The sequence below is a fragment of the Pristiophorus japonicus genome, chromosome 2 (assembly GCF_044704955.1).
Source record: "Pristiophorus japonicus isolate sPriJap1 chromosome 2, sPriJap1.hap1, whole genome shotgun sequence".
Classification (NCBI taxonomy): domain Eukaryota; kingdom Metazoa; phylum Chordata; class Chondrichthyes; family Pristiophoridae; genus Pristiophorus; species Pristiophorus japonicus.
This window is the reverse complement of record NC_091978.1, coordinates 172,028,575-172,048,818: the sequence shown is the minus strand read 5'-3', so window position 1 is coordinate 172,048,818 and position 20,244 is coordinate 172,028,575. Positions and strand designations below refer to the sequence as shown.

Here is a 20,244-nt window from a genome sequence, read left to right as displayed (position 1 = left end):
ACTACACTCTTAGGCAGAACAATCAGGACATTCGGAAAGATATAGAGGACATTAAGTTCACCACATGGTGGGATGACCTATGGAACTGGGGACTGAACATTCAAATTCATCCTTGGATAAGGATAATATCCCATGTACTTATCGTGATTCAATTACTGATTGTGCTATATTTGTTGTGTTTGCAATGTGCTGCAGCAAGAAAATGAAAGGCTCCATTATTGGTAAGGGCAATTAAGGCTAGGTCAACCACGGGGCAGGAAAATCTTTGAGCAGAGGATGGACAAGGGGCGCACTGTTTGAGGTTTGGAGAGACATGTGATGGCACTCCAGGCTAGATGACCACTAGTCAAGGAAAACTGGAGGGTGTTCTTTAACAAATCTCAACAGTATGGCCTGCTTGTGTATAGCCAAGGACCATAAGGGGGGATTGTAAGGGGCTAAAAAATAGACATATTTTATGTAAAACTCGCTTATAAATGACCGTATAACATAAAATGAAAACTTTAGATATTCAAGATTTTGAGGGAACACATAGAATCAGGCTTGTGTGCTTATCTTAAAGAATGCAGAACAGACTGAAAAGGCCAGAGCAAGGTCAAAATGGTAGAAACAACACATTCCAAAAGGCTGAGATCGTTTCCATATGCTATAGAAGATGGAGAGATTGCAGACCACTCAGCAGCCAGTCTGTTAAGGGTTAACAAATCAATGTCGCTCCAGTGAATGGTTGTAGACCAATCAGTGGTCTAGTCTAGTGTTCACGAGGCCACCACGCCTCAAAAACTGTATAACTGTGTGTGGAACCTTTGTTCTTTTGAAGACCCTGTCTTAGGCTGCTAGGACTGAGAGCTTCCACCGCATATGCTGGAATAAAGATCGTTTCAAACTTATCTCTGGAGTCTGTCATCAATCGGGCGTCGATCCTCTATTTCAGTGGGTCCGCTTGGGAGAAACGAAGGTTCAGCAAGGACCTTCAGCAAGAACAAGTCCACTGTGCAAAGTAAGGTGGAGGAAAAAAATCTTTTTGAATTAGAACTGGGAAAACATTTTGGGAATGCAGTAGGGAAGAATAAATAAGGTGCTAATATCTTCAGCAGATAACCTGAATCCATCATGGACAGTAGGATAAAAATAAGTATTTATCCCAAAAATACATGGGTTGGGGAGAAGAACGAACAAGGTTACTTGTATCTTAAAGTTTTCTAAAATGGTAGATTAATAGTATTGTAAATAATTGGGACTTGTACCTTTCAGTATTGACAACATTAGTTATATTTTTATCCTATGTCAGTCATGTAGGTTTGCTGAAATTCTTCCAGCAACTGTTACAGGGTATTTAAGGTTCAGTGTAAATGGGAGTTCTGTTTTAGAGGAGTTCATTTACTGTTATTACAGATGTTGCCATGTTTCAGCTGCCACAGGACCACATTAAGTATTATAAACCATCCTTCAGATCCAGACCTATCCAAGAGCGACACCATGGTAATTAACTGGTGCCTAATTAACTGGCCTAACTCAATGACCTAGTCCAGTACTAAATTATCACCAATTAATCAGACAACCTTTTTGTACAATAAGCACCAGCATTATTCAGTCTGCAATAAACTGAGTTGCAAGATTACACCATTGCTGATCATAAACCTTAAAAATTTAATTATGTCAAAGACAGATCGTGATAGTGACTGCACTGTCACCGTTGATTACCAAGAGATAAACAATATAGACCAACATCAGAATCTGTGCCCACACTCACCACAGATGGTGGTACCAGAGTAACAAATGGTTACACACCCAAAGCTGCAAAGTTAAGTCAATAGGAGTCAAAATTACAAATGTAAACTGAAATTCCACTCAAAAATCGAATTCACACCAGACATGCTTGAAATGTAAACCAATCGAGGACATATTCAATAGACATGAAAATCAGGCGTTTCTATAAGGGGTGCCCGATCCACAATACCAGCTTTATACCCATGCAACAAGTTAAAAATCTACCTCAAAATTTTAATACAAATAGAAACAAGCTTCCTGCTGTCATGTAAGCCAGAAATACCTGGAACAGTCAACATTTTAAGAAAACAGACCTGTTGAAGAATCACACCTAAAATGTTTCTTTTCCAGCTTTCAGTATCCACAATTATCTTTTTTGTAAATCCTGATGTTGTTGTGCTCAATATGGTCAAAACAAGATCAGTATTTATGGATGGCTTACACATAAGCAGGAAGATCCTGGACCTTCCCAAAGTGCATTGACTTTAACACAAAGCATTTTTTGAACAGACAGTTGAGCCTTTAACAAACATTTATATTTGGTGAACAAACTGCTTAATACGTAGTTTGTGGGAAAGCAATTTGAAGAAACTGTTGGCAAGAAAGGCATGTGGCATGGATAGAGAGAGAAAGTTACATAGTTTTTCACTGAATTTAAAGTTGAGAAATTCGGGCAGTTAAGAAGCTATAAAATTTATGAATGCTGATTTAGTTTGGAGACTAAAAAAACTGAACAAAGCTAAATTCAATACTGACTGTAAATTCAGCTGAATTACATTCGTTACAAGAATCATATATCAGTTAATGGGCCCCGCCACCTCCCCCCAGCCCCCGGACCGGACCCGCGCTCTCTCCCCCCCACCCCCCCACCCCACCCGACTTGACCTCCCTCTCCCTCCCCCCCGACCCGAACACAGTAAGCACACACAATAAACAATGACCAGTATTAATGTGGAATTCTACTAAATGGTTCAGTGGGATGAAAACAGAAATTGAACAATATTCCATTCTCCTCAATTTTAACACGTTATCGCTTCTGTTAAAAATACTGAACAGTGCAATTTTACTTTCATTATAAATTTTCTAAATTAAGTATATCAATTCCAAAAATGATTAGGTGTCAGCTTTGGTTCAGTGGCAGCACTTTCCCTCCAAGTCAGAAGGTTCTGGGTCCAGACCCACTCCAGAGACTTGAGCACATAATCTAGGCTGACTCTCCAGTGCAGTACTGAGGGCGTGCTGGACCGTATGAAGTGCTGTCTTTTAGATCAGACGTTAAACCGAGGATCTGTCTGCCCTCTCAAGTGGACGTAAAAGGCACCATTCGAAGAAGAGCAGGGGAGTTGTCGTGCTGTCCCGGCCTATATGTATCCCTCAACCAACACCTAAACACAGATTATCTGGTCATTTATCTCATTACTGTGGGATCTTACTGTGTGCAAATTGACTGCTGCGTTTCTTACATTACTACAGTGACTACACTTCAAAAGTATTTAATTGGCTGTAAAGCATCCTAAGGTTGTTAGATTAATGCAAATCTTTCTTTACTGTCATGGGTTCAGTTTATCAGTGGAATACACAGCGTGCAAGTTTCTAAACAACTTTTAAGTTACTGATTTATTCTGCTTTGAAAATGGAAAAGCAAAATCATTTGCTGCCAATACCCAAATTATTTTGTAATTAAAATGCTCACAGAAAATTCAGGCTAACTGACTCCAATTATGAGCGGCGGCAGTAATTACTATTTGTGTGCACACACCTGCTTTTTGAACAAGTAGGTACAACTTTCAGCTGCACAGATCCAAAGGATGAACAAATTAGTTACAGTAACAGAAACAGGGACAGTGCTTAACCTCAACAACAGTCAAGCAAACTCACTATCTCCAAATTACTGCAGCTTAGAAAATGGAAGTGAATAAAACAGTTAAAGTTGAGTGAATCTGCTAAACAGTGACGACGGGAATTTGGTGCAGAGGACGAAGGAGATGCTAAGTAATTTAAACCAAGGGGTAACAGTAAATATATAAATAATCAGAGTAGTTAATTAAATCTAAGGGGATAAAATTAATATTAACTAAGTAGAGGATACCAACATTAAAGGGATCTGAATTGCATCAAATAAAAATCTGGTTTGCATAAATAAAATAGGAGTAAGCGGATACTAAACTAAAAACATATATAGCATAATAGATAGACTTTTAAGCAAAATGATGGGACAGCTGAGACCCATTGCCTGCAATTCCTGCGCCATGTGAGAACGTTAGGACGCTTCATGTGTCCTGGATAACCACGTGTGTAGGAAGTGCCTCCAGTTGCTTGAACTCAAGCTCAGGGTTTTTGAGCTTTTGGAGTGGCTGGAGTCACTGCAGAGGGGCACAGCAAAGTGTAGAAATGCAATGGTCATAGGTGATTCTATAGTCAGGGGGAATAGACAGACATTTCTGCAACCGTATATGGGAGGCTGAAAATTTCCTGGACGCATGTTCCAGGATGTGGTCACCCTGCAGCTACAGAGAGTTCAGAAGGATAGTAAGGCAGGGTAGGATGAGGCAGGCAGTGCAGGAATCCTCCGGGAGAGTGACATAATCAAACTGGTTTTCAGTGCTGAATACCAGTGAGGGCAACGACACCTTGGGTAAAGGACATCATTGAACAGATGCAGAACATTTTGTGAGGGGAGGGGAATATCCAGAAGCTGTAGTCCATGTTGGAACCAATGACAGGTAGGAAACGTGTTGAGATCCTACAAGCAAAGTTTCAGGGGTGGAAGTTAAAGACCAGGACCTCAAAGGTAGCAATCTCTGGATTGCTACCAATGGCACATCTTAGTAAGTATAGGAGCAGTAAGATAAGACAAGTTAACGCATGGCGGGAGAAATGGTGCAAGAGGGAGCGCTTCAGATTCCGGAAGGATTGGGGACAGTTCTGCGGAAGAAGGGTTCTGTACAAGATGGTAGAAACAAACAGCATTAGAATAAAGAGTAATTTAGAAATAGGAGGGATCAGACAGGGGAGGAAATGCAAGGCAGATGAAGATGGGTTTAGAGTGCTTGTACGTAAATGTACGAAGTGTGGTAAATAAGGTTGGTGAGCTACAGACACAAGTACCCACATGGGATTATGAAATAGTGGCAATAACGGAGACTTGGCTCAAACTAGGGGATGAATGTGCACTTAATAGGCTCAATTTTCCCCAGTGATTTGCGCCATTTTTTTGGAGCAGGCTGCTTTTTTGGCCTAAGTTGAAAAACCACAGTTTTCGCAATCAATTTGCGCCAGTGTAACTCAGTTAGTTACGATTTTTTAAGTCATTTTTTTTTTCAGCCAAAGGGAGCGTAACCAGGCACCTAGAGAGAGCGAGAGAGCGAGAGAGCGAGACACCCAGGGGCCGAGAATGGGACCAGACTGGGAGACTGGAGACCGAGAAGGGGACTGGACCGGCAAGCCCTTCGGATGGGGTTGGAGGTAAGTTGCTGCTATGTGTGTTTCAATTCTTTTAAAGTGTTGGGAGCTGGCTGTATGCTTTACTTTGCAGTCTCAGCTCGCATTTTGCCCCTGGTTACCATGGCAGCCTGATCTTTTTGGCACAGATCAAGGCTCCACCCCCAAAACTAAAGGTCGGGTTAGGTCACGCCAAAATGAAGAAATCCGACAGGGAAACTTAGAATTTTTTTTTTTGCCGTACCTGGGCCCAAAAAGAAATCGGGCGTAACTCTTCAAGTACACCAAAAAAATGCTTTGGGGAAAATTGCGCCGATTATTGCTGGCTACAATGTATTCAGCAAAAATAGGGGGGGGAAAGGAGTGGGATGACAATATTGATCAAAGATACTGTTGAAGCATTAGAAAGGGATGTTGTACTTGAGGGTTCAAAGACAGAATCTATTTGGTTAGATTAAAGGAACAATAGAGGAGCTATTATGCTTCTGGGTGTATACTATAGGCAACCAAATAGTGGGAAAGAGATAGAAGACCAAATTTGCAGGCAAATTGCAGAAAGATGCAAGAACTTTAGAGTAGTGATAATAGGGGACTTCAATTATCCTAATATGGACTGGGAAAATAACAGTGCAAAGGGCAGAGAGGGGGAGGAATTCTTGAAATGTGTACAAGAGAACTTTCTTGATCAATATGTTTCCAGCCCAACAAGGAAGGAAGCAGTGCTGTGTCTAGTTTTGGGAGCATGTTTCAGAGGGAGAGCATTTGTGATCACAATATCATAGAGTTATGGAAAAGGGAAAGGTAAAATCAAATGTGAAAATACTCAACTGGAGGAGGGCTAATTTCAGCGCGTTAAAATGGGATCTGGCCCAGGTCGATTGAACAACAATTTGTATTTATATAGCACCTTTAACATAGTAAAACATTCCAAGGTGCTTCACAGGAGTGTTACAAGACAACATTTTTTAAATTTGACACCGAGCCACATAAGAAGAAATTACGGCAGATGACCAAAAGCTTGATCAAAGAGATGGGTTTTAAGGAGCATCTTAAAGTAGGAAAGAGAGGTAGAGAGGCAGAGAGCTTTAGGAAAGGAGTTCCAGAGCTTAGGGCCTAGGTAGCTGATGGCATGGACACCGATGATTAAGCAGTTATAATCGGGGATGCTCAAGAGGGCAGAATTTGAGGAGCGCAGATATCTCTTGGGGGATTGTGAGGCTGAAGGAGATTACAGAGCTAGGGAGGGGCAAGGCCATGGAGGGATTTGTAAATAAGGATGAGAATTTTAAAATCGAGACGTTGCTTAACCGGGAGCCAATGTCAGTCAGCAAGCACAGGGATGATAGGTGAACGGGACTTGGTACGAGTTGGGACACGGGCTGCCGAGTTTTAGATGACCTCAAGTTTATGTAGGGTGGAATGTGGGAGGCCAACCAGGAGTGCGTCGGAATAGTCAAATCTAGAGGTAACAAAGGCATGGATGAGGGCTTCAGTAGCAAATGAATTGAGGCAGGGGTGGAGACGGGCAATGTTACGGAGGTGGAAATAGGCGGTTTTAGTTATGCTGCGGATATGTGGTCGGAAGCTCATTTCAGGGTCAAATATGACAACAAGGTTGCGAACAGTCTGGTTCAGTCTCAGGCAGATACTAGGGGGAGAGATGGAGCCGGTGGATCGGAAGCGGAGTTTGTAGCCAACGATTGGCAGGTAAAACCCAAAATTGAAATCAAATTCTCAAACTACCACAGTGGGATTTGAACTCACATTCTATGGAATGCAAGTTCAGGCCTCTGAATTACTTATCCAGTAATATAACCACTACATTACTGTACCCAGTATGAGTGCAATATTCTGAATCACTTCAGTCATAAGGAGATATTTCAACAATTAAGTGCAGTCTATAATTTGTTTTTGAAAACTAAGGTAGAACCTTAAATCAAAATACAAACCTGCTGTTTTAATATAAGTCTACCAGGAATGAATCGCACATGCCATAACTGATGTACAAGTGGTGTGCAATATTACTTGATGTCAGCTGACAAAAGATTGTTCTCACTGATGTCAGATCTAGCTTCAGATCCAAGTCCATTTAAAGGTGTCAATTGAACCTTAATCAACTATCTTCTCTGGGAGTCTGTTCCACATGCCCATCATCCTGTGGGGGAAAATCTTTTTTTGAATCGCTTACTTTGCTCAAGATCTGTGAATGTTTGCAATTCTGTTTTTCAGTCCTATGCCTTTTTTCCAAGTTAAATAAAGACTTGCCATTATATAGCACCTTTCACGACCACCGGACATCCCAAAGCACTTTACAGCCAATGAAGTATTTTTTGAAGTGTAGTCACTGTTGTAATGTAGGAAACAATAGTTTGTTTACTTCAACCCCATTTATACCTTTCATTGTTTTACAGATCAGGATCATGTTTTCCCTCACTTTTTATCCCAGTAAAAATAAATTGAGTCACTTGAGCTTTCCTCATAACTTACCATCACGGCCACCCCTGCCCTATCCCCTCCCCCCATGGCCTGGAATTATTCTGCTCACTCTACCTGAACCCTTTCTAAAGCAGCTCTATCCATTTAAGGTAGGGTGACCAAAACTACACACTGTACTCCAGAATTGGCTTTACCATTGATCTCTACAACATTAATATGACTTGTTCTGACTTGTAATCTAATGTTCCGCAAATATATTCCAGGCCTCAATCGCCTTTATTTACAATTGCTTCACACTGGCCAGAATCTTTCAGGACCTAACCATTGATCATTCTCTGTCAATTACGCCTCCGTAATTGTCAAACCATATTTACAACACGACTGCCAATGCGAAGCAGTTCCACATCAGTATGCAATACCTAAATGGTGAGAATTAACTTGCTGGATCTCAGCTCATAATATTTACCGTATCAAAGGCGAGTAAAAGTCTATCATATGTTAAGAGATTTAACGTTTTTAGTCTTTATGTCCAAGCACATTCCAACTAGAAATTAGTGTCACTGACATTTTGAAAGAAATCATATTAATCTGTACAGCACATTCATCATCAGCATCATAGACAGTCCCTCGGAATCGAGGAAGACTTGCTTCCACCCTTAAAATGAGTCCTTAGGTGGCTGAACAGTCCAATACGAGATGGTCGCCGGGGTGGCAGCTCCCTAGGGAGCTCCCCTGCTAATCAACTCCCAGCTTCTACCATTGGCAACTTTCAACCCTCAACCTCCCCCCTCCCACTGTCTAAACTTCCTCTAGCCCCAACAGACCCTAGTAAGGGGTCTTAAACACTTAACCCCTCACTTTAAACCCAACCCCACAAGGTGGGCGGGGGGGGGGGCGATCGCCAGGTCCAGGTCGTCGCCACAGGAGGCCCCGGTCTCAGGCTTCCCACCACACCACCCATCGGCAACCAGGACTCCTGCGGCGACGGCCGGGGCCTCCTGTGGCGACGACCTGGACCTGGCGATCGCCCCCCCCCCCCCCCCACCCCCAAGCGGCAATCGGAACACCTCCAGCGGCAGCAGATGGGCCTCTCCTCCCCGATGATGGCTGGACCTCCTGCAGCGACTGGTGACCTCCTCCTCAACGGCGACCGGGTCTCCGCCTCTTCTGCGACGGCGGTTAGCCCCCAATCCTCCCTCAGCGACGATGGAACTCTCTTTGCCCCACTGGTGACCTGGCAACACATGGTGAGCATCATGGCTGTGACCCCCTGACCTTCCACTCTGAACCCCAGTGGGCTACTGACCCTCCCAATACCTACCCCCAACCAAGCCTCGGACCACCTCCCATCAAGAGCGCTCCAGCACATTAAAACACTAGCAGTAAACGTAATAGTATAGGATCTGTTCTTGGTGAATTGTTACTTACATCAAGATTTTTTAAATTTTCAATGTAAGTTTAAGATAGCCTCATTGCATTCAAAGTTATTTTCTATTGTGGAAAGTAAGAAAAATGGTGTCTAAGCTCAATTTCTCCTCTCACTGGTGCAGGTAGAAAGACCAGTCACTGTGCCTCTGAAAAATGAAAATGTGATGAACTGAACTGTAGGCTTGGGGTACCAGGAGTGGTACTCATGATTTAATGTTTTAAAACCGCTAAATTTATTTTAATAGACCGCAAATCAACATCATAGGTTAAATCAGCGTGCTTGTTTTCAATAACCTGAATAGCTGGAAGTCATGTACTGGCACAATTTAGGAATTTTAAAGGAAATATATAAAACATCTTTCATCAACTGTACATCAATATCCATTTAAAATGATGAGAATGGATTATATCGTGCAACATACATACAGAGAAAATATGGGAAGCAATCCTTTGTCAACCTGGACGCATTTTATCGAAATTCTTTACCTGAGGAAATATACCTGATAAATCACTTACACATTTCTCAATTAAAAAGAAATATATAACTATTTATAAAGTAGAATCAAGATCATTAGTGTTTTTCCATTTTCTATTCTTCAGTTCTCCTTTTTGATTTGTTAGTTTCTCCATTTTAAGTTGTACGAATGTAGATACTGTCATTACTTCTCAATACAGTTCAGATGTTTGCTGCATTTCAATGTGATATCCTGGTAAGATATTTGATAGTAGTTTTTTTTAAGAATTTGGAAATGCTAAAATATCATTTTTGCAACATTAATTATAGTGACTACAGCACAAAAAAGCATCTGGTATATCTGAGCTAAGTCAGCAGCAATGCATGATCCTTGATGCACACATGAACTGAAATAATCTGTACTGTACTTACCATTATCAGCTGCTTCTCTCCAGTTTAGCTTCTGCTGATCTACTACCAGCATCCTTCAACCTAAGTGTACACATGTCTCTGCAACTCCATATTTCACACTAACACCAGCACCAACATCCCAACAAAATACACAGATACCAACTGAACACAACAGGGACTCACTTAATTATTATACAGAAATATCCTGCACTCGCTACCAGATCCTGCTGCTTTAAAACCTAAAACAATGCGTTGTTCATAATATTAATGCAAGTCCATTCCAATCAACAAGATAGAAGACAGCCATGAAGAAATTACAGCAGAGCATCCATACAATGCAGTCAGTATGGAATCATCTCCGACTGGTAAGGCAATGATTTATTTACTGACCGATTTTGTTTAGGAGTTGATGTTTTGAAATTGTACATTTTGACTAGTGGCATTCAATTATCAGTCACTGCAATGCATTTCAACGTAAACGAGTGCTCTCTGGTAGTAACGAAAGCTCGCAGATCGCTCTTAGTCACATAAATCAAATGTAAAATTGAATAATCAGCTAAATTTCTTTGAGACTGCGAACCACTAATCTTGCAGGATAGAAATCCTGTTTGGGTTTCTAACCTTCAGCTCCCTGTAGGTGCACTTCAGCTACAGTATAAATTGATTTAGTGGGAGATTTCTATTAGCTAGAGTGCTGCTCTCAACACGAGGACCTTGCCCACTTTCTGATCAATAATTCAAACCGAACCCAAGAGTAATGTCAATCAGCCCAAACTAACCAATCACCCATTTGCTGTATTCCCCAATGATTAATTGCAAGGGTATAAATGTTTTTAAAATTGAAAGGACTAAATAAACTATGATGTAAACTTATGTGATAGATTAGTGAGCAAATATTTCAGGAATATGTTGGTGCAAGCTCTAAAAGGATTTAAATTATATCGTTAAAGAATTTTTTAAAAAGGTAATTAAGAGTGAAATGGTGCAGCCTTTATGATCTCTCAGATCAATATGCCAGCAACAAAGATGGAAACCTATCAACACAGGCTGTGGTCCACCACTCAGTACAACCTGGTGCAAGAATCTGAATAGTGGAGCTCAGTCACATTGGAATAATGGGCTAAGTCTCCAGCTCTGCGTTTACCTGACATTTAGAAATTGAGGAGGAAAGGGGTAGGAAAAGAAATAATGGGCTCGAGTTCGGTCAAACCTAAGTTCCGCCCATGTACTGTCGAAAGGACTGCTAAGGTCCTGATGGTACTTTAGGCAGAAGTTTTGTGGAAAAATGGGGCAAAAACTGCCCAGCGGGAAAAAATGGGCCTTACATGCCGATTCTGGGCTGCAGCGGGCAGTAGTTCGGATTCTGGGCGGCAAATGCAATCCTCGGCAAAGTAACGCCGAGGATAGAGTCGGGCCCAGGGAGGGGGGAGCGGGAAAAAACATTTTTTTCAATAAATGGAGAAAAAAACTTTTACAAAATCTTCAGAGGACCTTATCCACCAAAATCGTTGCAAAAGAAATGAAGAAAACAAGTGCACTAACCTTTTCTTGCAGGTCTTCATACTTACCATTCAGGTAAGACCTGCCTCCACGCGGTGGTCTCTTCTGCTGCTGGAGCGGAGGACTGTCCGGACCAATCTGGGGAGTGAGCGGTCGGGAGGATTTTTGTCGGACGCTCCTCGCCGGCATGAGGGCCTCACCAAACTCGCTCGGAGAAGAGAGCACCCAGAAAACAAGAAGACGTCCGAGAAAAGTCTACCAAATTCGGGCCCAATGAAACTTTTTCAATATGTGCAGTGTACAACGTAGGTAACTTGTCAAACTACAGGTGGCATGGACAAGCAGTGCACAGTTTTCACAGTCCACTCATGTTAGAAATGGAGGTCCTAGCAGCATAATAAACGATTAAAAATAGAGGGTCTGAATTTCCTTGGGGGTTGTCTCAATCTTCAGCGGAAGATCGGCGGAACCCCAGAGAAACAATGTTAACGACTAAAAACCACTTCTCCGAGGGTTCCACTGATCGCCCCCAAAACCAAGAATGGAATAACCTCATTTATAGAATCAATTAGTGGTAGTTATTACTGTTTTGAGTTTTACACTAGATATCCGACTCATTTCACCGATCACTCTTAGTAAATCTTGCATCGCCTCTGAATTAGACTGAATTTTTGCCTGCCTAATAATGAGGGAAAAGATAGCGAGACCGAGGGATAAAACAGAGAATCACTCTATGCTGGCATTCTGGAATGCATCATACACTGTCACGTAAATCCCCTCCCTTCGGCAGGTATATGTTCTATTCGATGAAGGCTCCAGCTATAAACCAATGCACTATTTAACGAAAGCAGAATTTTCCTACCCTTCGTGGCATATCAAAGACACTTCCCTTGAGTACCATTTCAACAAAACTAGATCCCTGAAACCATTTACTCAGCTCTCACAAGGTGCAACCAAACTAGACAAACTCTCTGCAGGCTGAAGATTGACTGTAGACTGATATGCTAAGTGCAGGCAGCTCAATAGAAACCTGCAATTTGAGCATCTGGCCACAGAGTTCTCTCAAAAAGAACAAAGTTCACCGGTTCTTCTTCTGTTCAGCTGGTCCGACCATGTCTTAACACCAGACATAGTTGTCAATCAAAGAATCACCACCCCTAGCTGGCTTGGTTCTTAAATTTGTGTCAGATTTCATGACCGACTTGTTTCAAGGCCTATGAAGATATGAGAGACGAAAGGACCTTAAACCAGCTTCTTTAACTTACATTATTGGTTGCCATTTGGCTTTCCTCAAACATACAATACTTGGGGAACAAGCCTGGAACCCGCTGTGGTTCAGAAGCATTAAAATGAATAGCCTGGCTAGAAACAATTAATCTATTAACCTATTATCCAAAAGGATTCAGATATACTAATTGACCTTTGCCTATCTGAATGAAGCATGCATTTTCTGTACCTTGCAGTAATCGAGCCCAGAAATCATAATTAACTATGTGTGTACTATTAATAGCAATAAGGAATCCAAATCAATAAAATAATTTGAACAAAAGTATTTTTTGTTGCAGTAATGTAACAGCTAAACATTGAATTCTGCTCTGCAAACGCGAGATAAAAAGAAACACAAGAGAAAGCTAAGGGTGGAAGACATTCCAATTTGTCTCACTGAAGCTTGTCCCTCTATAACTTTAATTCATCCAGCCTAGTATCCAACTGCATTCTGAACACCCCAATGGCATGACCTTGTCTACCTTGCCTAGCAGATTATTCTAAAAGGTTATCACTTGCACATTTACGTCACAATCTTTTTCCTCTCTAGAATGCAACAACACACATGACAGGATTACATTTTACTTGGTATTTGTCTGCCCAACTGTACAATTGATCTAAACAGTTTTTCACGATATATGAAATGGACAGAAGGAGAAGGTTATATTCCCTTGATCTTATAGTGAGGCTGCCAATGGAAACCGTGACTTGAGCAGCAACACCATAAATGCAGTGACACCACCGCTACTGGAGAAGTCAAGAATCACCTTAAGAAAGGTTTTGGATGACTCTTCTGGAGAAGAGAATGTTGTCAGCAGCAAATGTGAACTACAGCCATCAGCATTAGATGTGAGTAGGCTGAATACAAAGCCCACACATGAAGTCTAGAAGTGTGAATTTTACATTATTGGCTCTACAGATTTTCATTAAACATCAGGGAACATCGATAAACAGAAAATGAAAGTCACAGTTGTTTCCTCATTGTTGTTGGTCTTGTGGAATTTTGTGCTGCATTCTAATTGGTCCAGACTCTACGGCTGCAATTTCCCCTACCTCGGCGGGTCTGATGCGGCCGGGGTTGGTGACGGGTCCCGACCTCGTTGCTGACTCCAGCCTGTTCTGTGAAACGATTTTGCGTTGATTGGGTTTGTTAAGCCTGCTCAGTGCATTTCCCAGCCAAGTGAAGGAAGCGGTTCTGATGACATCACTTGATGACATGTCATCAGCCGATTTCCTTAAAGGGACCATGTGCAATTTTTTGGGGCAGTTGTGCTGTCAGTATTACTGCACAGAAGTGCACGGCTGCACCCAGGCTCTCCCATGACTCCCTCCATATGCTTATGGAGGAAGTCACTGCACGCAGGGAGGTTCGCTTCCTTTCCAATGGATGGAAGATACCTCCCTAGACACCTACACAGCCTGGTTGTACAGGAGGGCACAAGCAGGGATGTCGTTAGGAGGATCTGGCTGCGCTGGCAATAACCTTTCAATGACCTCAGTAGATCATGAAACGTTACTACAAAGCCACACTCAACCTCATCCTGCTGTACCACTCATCACATCCCCATCATTCTGCATTCCCTGCCCTACTCCTGCACATCCTTATTTACATCAACTGACCTTGCACCTCAACCCATCCCTCTATCTACATTATTACATCCCCATCTCACTAACCACCCCTCACACTCACCCTCATCCTAGTCCAATCACACCAACTAACAACACACAAGGGTAAGGCACTTGTGTGTTTTAGTCAATGTTCATGAAGTTTCTGTTAATATATTGTCAAACATTGACATTTTTATTTTCAACACTTTGTGTTCTTGGACAGATTTGTGTGCACCTTTCATGAGTTGCAGTTATGAGACATAACAGTATCCCCCGCAATGGTGATGAGTGTGAAAGGAATGGCTTGGGATTGTAGGGATGTTTTATGGTGCTGGTGTGGGGTGGTGCCAACCTGGTGCAGCATGTGGCAGTCAGGGTGTACAACGTCAAGTGAATTAAATCTAGCTATGGTGAGGTCATCCCTGACCTCCTGGGCAGCAACGTGGTCGGGTGCTGATGCCCTCTGTCCTGTGCCTGTATTGATTGAGGAGAAGGTTGGTGTTGTTGTTAGTGGTGCTGCTGGTGTGCCTATGTTGGGGATGATCGTGGTGGGATTCTGAGGACCAAGGTGAGATAGTTTCAAGGGCACCGATGCTGATGTAATAGATGGCAGGTCAACTTGAGATGACAGAAGCTATCTGTCAATGGTGAGAGAGGTTGTTCCAATAATGTGACCTGGATACAGAGTTTACTCCAAACACTTGCAACCTGCATAAATCTCAATCTGTCTTCCAAATGCAGTAAGCATCAGCTTCTGAGCTTGGAAAGTTGTGAGATGGGAGCTTTTGTAGCACATTATCAGCTGTTAAGCAGAGAGATCATTTCATGATCATACAACTCCCGACCTCCTTACCTGATGTGGGCCCCATGGGCGACCTCGTAAAATATCAAGGTGAGCACAATATTTTTTAAGCGGCTCTTAACAAGGTCATTATTTCAACAACAACAATTTGTATTCATATAGCTCCTTTAACGTAGTGAAACATCCCTAAGTGCTTCACAGGAGTATTATGAGATAAAACAATTTGACACCGAGCCGCATAAGTAGAAATTAGCGCAGGTGACCAAAAACTTGGCCAAAGTGGTAGGTTTTAAGGAGCGTCTTGAAGGAGGAAAGAGATGTAAAGAGGCGGAGAGGTTTAGGCAGGGAGCTCCAGAACTTGGGGCCTAGGCAACAGAAGGCACATCTACCAACGTTTGAGCGATTATAATCAGGGATGCTCAAGAGGGCAGAATTAGAGCAGCGCAGACAACATGGGGGGTTGTGGGGCTGGAGGAGATTACAGAGATGGGGAGGGTGGGGGTGCGGAAGATGAGGCCATGGAGGGATTTGAAAATAAGAATGAGAATTTTGAAATCGAGGTATTCCTTAACTGGAAGCCAATGTAGGTCAGCGAGCACAGGGGTGGAAGCAAGTCTTCCTCGATTCCGAGGGATTGCCTATGATGATGATGGGTGAGCGAGACTTGGTGCGAGTTAGGACACGGTCAGTCGAGTCTGGAGATAACAAAGTCATGGATAAGGGTTTCAGCAGCGGATGAGCTGAGGCAAGGGCGGAGACAGGCGACGTTATGGAGGTAGAAATAGGCGGTTTTAGTTATGCTCCGGATATGTGGTCGAAAGCTCATTTCAGAGTCAAATGTGAAACCAAGGTTTCGAACAGACTGGTTCAGCCTCTGACAGAAGTTGGGGGGAGGGATGGAGTCAGTGGCAAGGGAACAGAGTTTGTGGCGGGGACCAAAAACAATGGCTTCGGTCTTCCCAATATTCAATTGGAGAAAGTTTCTGCCCATCCAGAACTGGATGTCGGACAAGCTGTCTGACAATTTAGAGAAGGTGGAGGGATCGCGAGACGTGGTATTGAGTACCTGAATTGCCTCCCCCACTGCTGCATGTCTGGTCTGTTCAGCGCTGACAGATCCGACATCTGGGAAAGGCGCATGATGGTGGGTTGACAGCGGCTTCTCGACCCACTGTGAAAAATAAATATTTTCTCACCCGACCTGCCACCGATCCCACCCATTGATCCCCCGAAAAATTCCCCCTACATCACTGTAAACTACAGTACAATGCAGAAGTGCTTCAACTAGAGGCTGTTCTGCAATATAAAGTTGGAATTAGAGCAATTAATATCTATATCCATGGTTTTCCATTTATTTCTCTGAAATTCTGGGTGTACATACTTCTTTTTAATAGGATTCGATATGTTGACCATATGCAATCCTCTCCCTTTGGAAAACAATTTATTAAAAAAAGTTTCAATTTTAAGTCTAATGTCTGCAATGAAATGACCGACTACAGTACAACTGAGGTATTAATGTATGGAAAGGTGGCAATTTCCGTACCTGTTTCTTCAGGTGAACTCAGTGAAGCACTGTCCTGTGACAGGGTGGTCCAGCTTGAATCTTCATCACTGGGAGCCATGTTCTGCATTTTACTTAATGCACAGTCAGTTTTTCCTCCCAATCTGGGTGGGTCTTTCTTTGTTTCAGGGCTGGAGGAAATCGTGGCCATTTGGCAATCTTCTGGACTGACAGACACACTCTCATCGCTGGCCACATCATCATTCGTTGTAGTCTTATCGTGGGACTGGTCGGTGTTTTCCTCACTATCAACAGGGTTGTTCCCATAATTTTGCTCTGACTCACGAGTGGATGACTCCAGGTCTGCATAGTAATTCAGAAAGCTCTTACTCTTCCTCGGCTGTGACGTCAAGGGCTCAGTGCAAGACGTGTCATGCAAGCTTGGCTCCTTGCCCTCCAATTTTTCTGAGATGATATTTTTGACAACATTTGCACTGATGTTTTTGTTCATGTCCTGCTGGCCCTGCTCTGCTGCTTTTCGCAGCTGATTTTCTCCGTTCTTTGCCAGCTTTGAGTTGGCGTTGTTTACTATAACTGGCGATGCTGTTGTGTCTCCCAGGCCCATTGCAGCCTGGATATTAGTCAAGGCATATTTCTTCCTGCATTTTGGAGGAGTGTTATTCTTGATTTCTGTGTTCTTTATTTCTGAGTTTACCAATTTGTTGTGGGAGGATCGAAGGTTAAGTGTATTTGGTGGAGTAGCTGAACTGTTGCGATTCACTACATCTGTTTGGCTGTTGGCGGTTGCAAGGAACACTGACATAGTGTCCACAGTGGAGTCAACTGCAAAAAGAAGAGGAAACCAAAAGTAAGTCAATTTTAAAATGCAGGTTTCCATATAATAATCCTTGCCTATAACATGGGTACATAATAACAAGGTCCCAAATCTGATCTGTAATCTGTACTAGATTAGCTGATCTCAGTCAAGGTAGCAGTATGGTCATTACAATTGGCCCCGGGGTCCAGCAGTTAGGAAGAAGGTTGGAGTAGATATGTTCCTGGACCAATGGCCTCTGATGGGAGTGCGAGTGCATGGACATTAGGCGAGTGAAGTGAGGGTGCTTCCCACCCACATGGTCAAATAACCAGCTAACACTCGGTTAAGGTAATCACATGAATAATGATCACTTGAGCAAGATGCTAGAGGGCAACCAGCACCTATGCCAAGCAAAGAGTCAATACCCTCAGGAGAAGGAAGGAGCGTGGAATATGGGGGAAAAAATCTAAATCTTAATCTTTACGAATACAGATAGTTTTGAACAGCCTTCAATAATATATTTCATGGTTTTTCGAACAGGATCTTTTGCCCAACTCTCATAAACTATGTTATCATAATGTCAACTGTGCTTTGTTTCATTTAGGCCTTCTGCATTAATGACACTAAATTTATGCCAATAAAGGGTTCAAAACTAGGAGCAGCAAGATGGTATTTTAAAGCAAACATACAGATTTTTTACACATTTGCATCAAGTTCCATTCCCATTTTTGACCAAGGACTGGAAAGTCTTTTGTTGTCATTTGTGTCATGTAAGATGAAGATAATGAATTGCTATATTGAATTTCAAAATTTAAAATGAAAAAAAAAAATCGCATTTACAGTAAAATGCTTCAGTAATTTCACTATTTTAAAAGGAGTCTAAGGTACACGATATTTATCGTCGTTCCGAGGAGACAGCCCTCACATTATCTTTATTATGTAGTGCAATTTATCAACTCATTATTACATTTCACAATAATTTATGTATGTATACGACTGTGTTGAGAACAATCATTGTCTGAAATTGAAATTAGAATTATTGACCTTCGGCCTTCTTAAAATTTGTACAAGGAATGAATTAGTTTTTCTTTGTAATCTAGACTGGAGTCCTAACACCAAACAGCAGAATTATTGTAGCAATGTGCTATGAATGGAGTTGGAATGACCACAGGTAACAGCACAATGTAAAAAAAAACTATGACCAATAATGAAACTATGTGCAGCAATACTGTATGAAATAGTTAAAATAATTTAAATCAGCATCAGATAATAAGAGCATTTTACTGATATGCTGACTCAATTACTGAGTTTAAATAGTTCAGGTCATAATTTTTGGGGGTTTGATTATTCAATTAGTTTAAATGGGTTTATTTAAAACTGTGCACATTTTTCCCTCATAATCTTTTAAGCTATTTTGTCCTGCTAATAAATTCAATTTCTTCATTAAATATACCCTTTGATGGAATTTTTGAAAATTGCACAACCCTTCAGACTTAAAAATTCAAAGAAAAGCACTATGCTCTGGAGTACTTTAAGAGTAAGCATTTTGGGAGTTAAATTGCTACAGCACAGTTATATGCTGCTGATGGAACAGTACATTCAACCTAGCCTCGGGCCCATAATTCTCCACACTTTCAGGAGTGGAGGTGTGGAGTGGAGAGTTTCCACATGGAGGGGTCAAGTCACTCTGAGCCACTCACACGCCTCCTGAGAGTAAAACTGACAAAGAATCAGAAACAAATCACTAGCCCATGCTCTCAGACAACTGGAGTGTACATACTGGGAAAGAAGCCAAATAGTATTAAAACATTTAAAGCTACTACATCATTTTTTTTTAAAACACATGGAGGCTGGTGATTGTAGTGAAAGAAATGTAAACAAAAAATGGCAATAATAGTGGAAGCACAACAACCAGGAAAGGCTTGGTAATAAATGAAGAGCAAGATAAGACACTAGATACTGTACATTTAAAGTATGTATGTTTTCATTTATAACTAATACTCTTTGTGTTCCCAAATTGATTCCCACAAGTTGAGATCAGCATGTATCATGATTGTTCTTCCTTTGAGAGGTTGGTTTAGGAATTCACAATCTAGAACATTTGTGTCAAATACTCTCAAAAGAAAGAATCTTACTTTGACCTGGAAGCACTTCTGACAAGGATCACAGGGCTTCAACAATGAGGATACTGGAGTATAGGTTATATGAAATCTGGAAAGAGGGATCATTCAATTAAACAAAAACAATACAAAAAAATAAATACAGAAACAAAGGCGGCAAAATAAGCATCAAATCACAAGCTTCATACCATCAGGGAGTAACTCAAAATTATCACGCAGACAGCTGAATATCTGTTAACACCAAAAAGGTTTAGACTGATATTTCCATGCCCAAGTTAGCATACAAGGGTTTAGCAAATTATATAAAATTTGTATAGCAGCATGATATCCAAATTTAAGTTGAAACCCAGGTTTCATCCACACGGTCACAACTTGTAAATCCTGGGTGCAACTTCTGTCCCAGTGCAGTCCCAAGGACCAGAGGTTGATGAACACTGTAAAATTTCGGAGTGATGTTCACAATAATTGTAATGTATTTGCTTCATGGGTTCTTTGCTTAAGAATTCATAGCAATGCATTGCTATTAAGAACTAGTTGGTTTATTAACAAAGGTTTAACAATCATACTACACATTACCAGTTCATCCACTAGGCTCACAACTGCATACCTCATCGTGGATGACTTAGACCCAAATGACTGGGGTTTTATTAAGTCGTGTGAACATCATGTGATTGGCTACACCACTCACAA

At 41.7% G+C, this 20,244-nt stretch overlaps 1 protein-coding gene across 13 annotated transcripts in view; it reads right to left on the bottom strand.

The window, feature by feature from the left end:
• LOC139242238 (amyloid beta precursor protein binding family B member 2-like) overlaps positions 1–20,244 on the bottom strand; it is a 470,855-nt gene that overhangs the window by 300,023 nt on the left and 150,588 nt on the right. For all 13 annotated transcript variants that reach the window (XM_070870289.1, XM_070870312.1, XM_070870317.1 and 10 more), the window contains 2 exons: positions 19,570–19,645; positions 16,660–17,460 (listed from right to left, as the gene is read on the bottom strand). In XM_070870289.1, coding sequence (XP_070726390.1) covers positions 16,660–17,440 — 781 coding nt within the window. In that variant the 5' untranslated portion in view covers positions 17,441–17,460; positions 19,570–19,645. The remainder of the gene's footprint in view (positions 1–16,659; positions 17,461–19,569; positions 19,646–20,244) is intronic.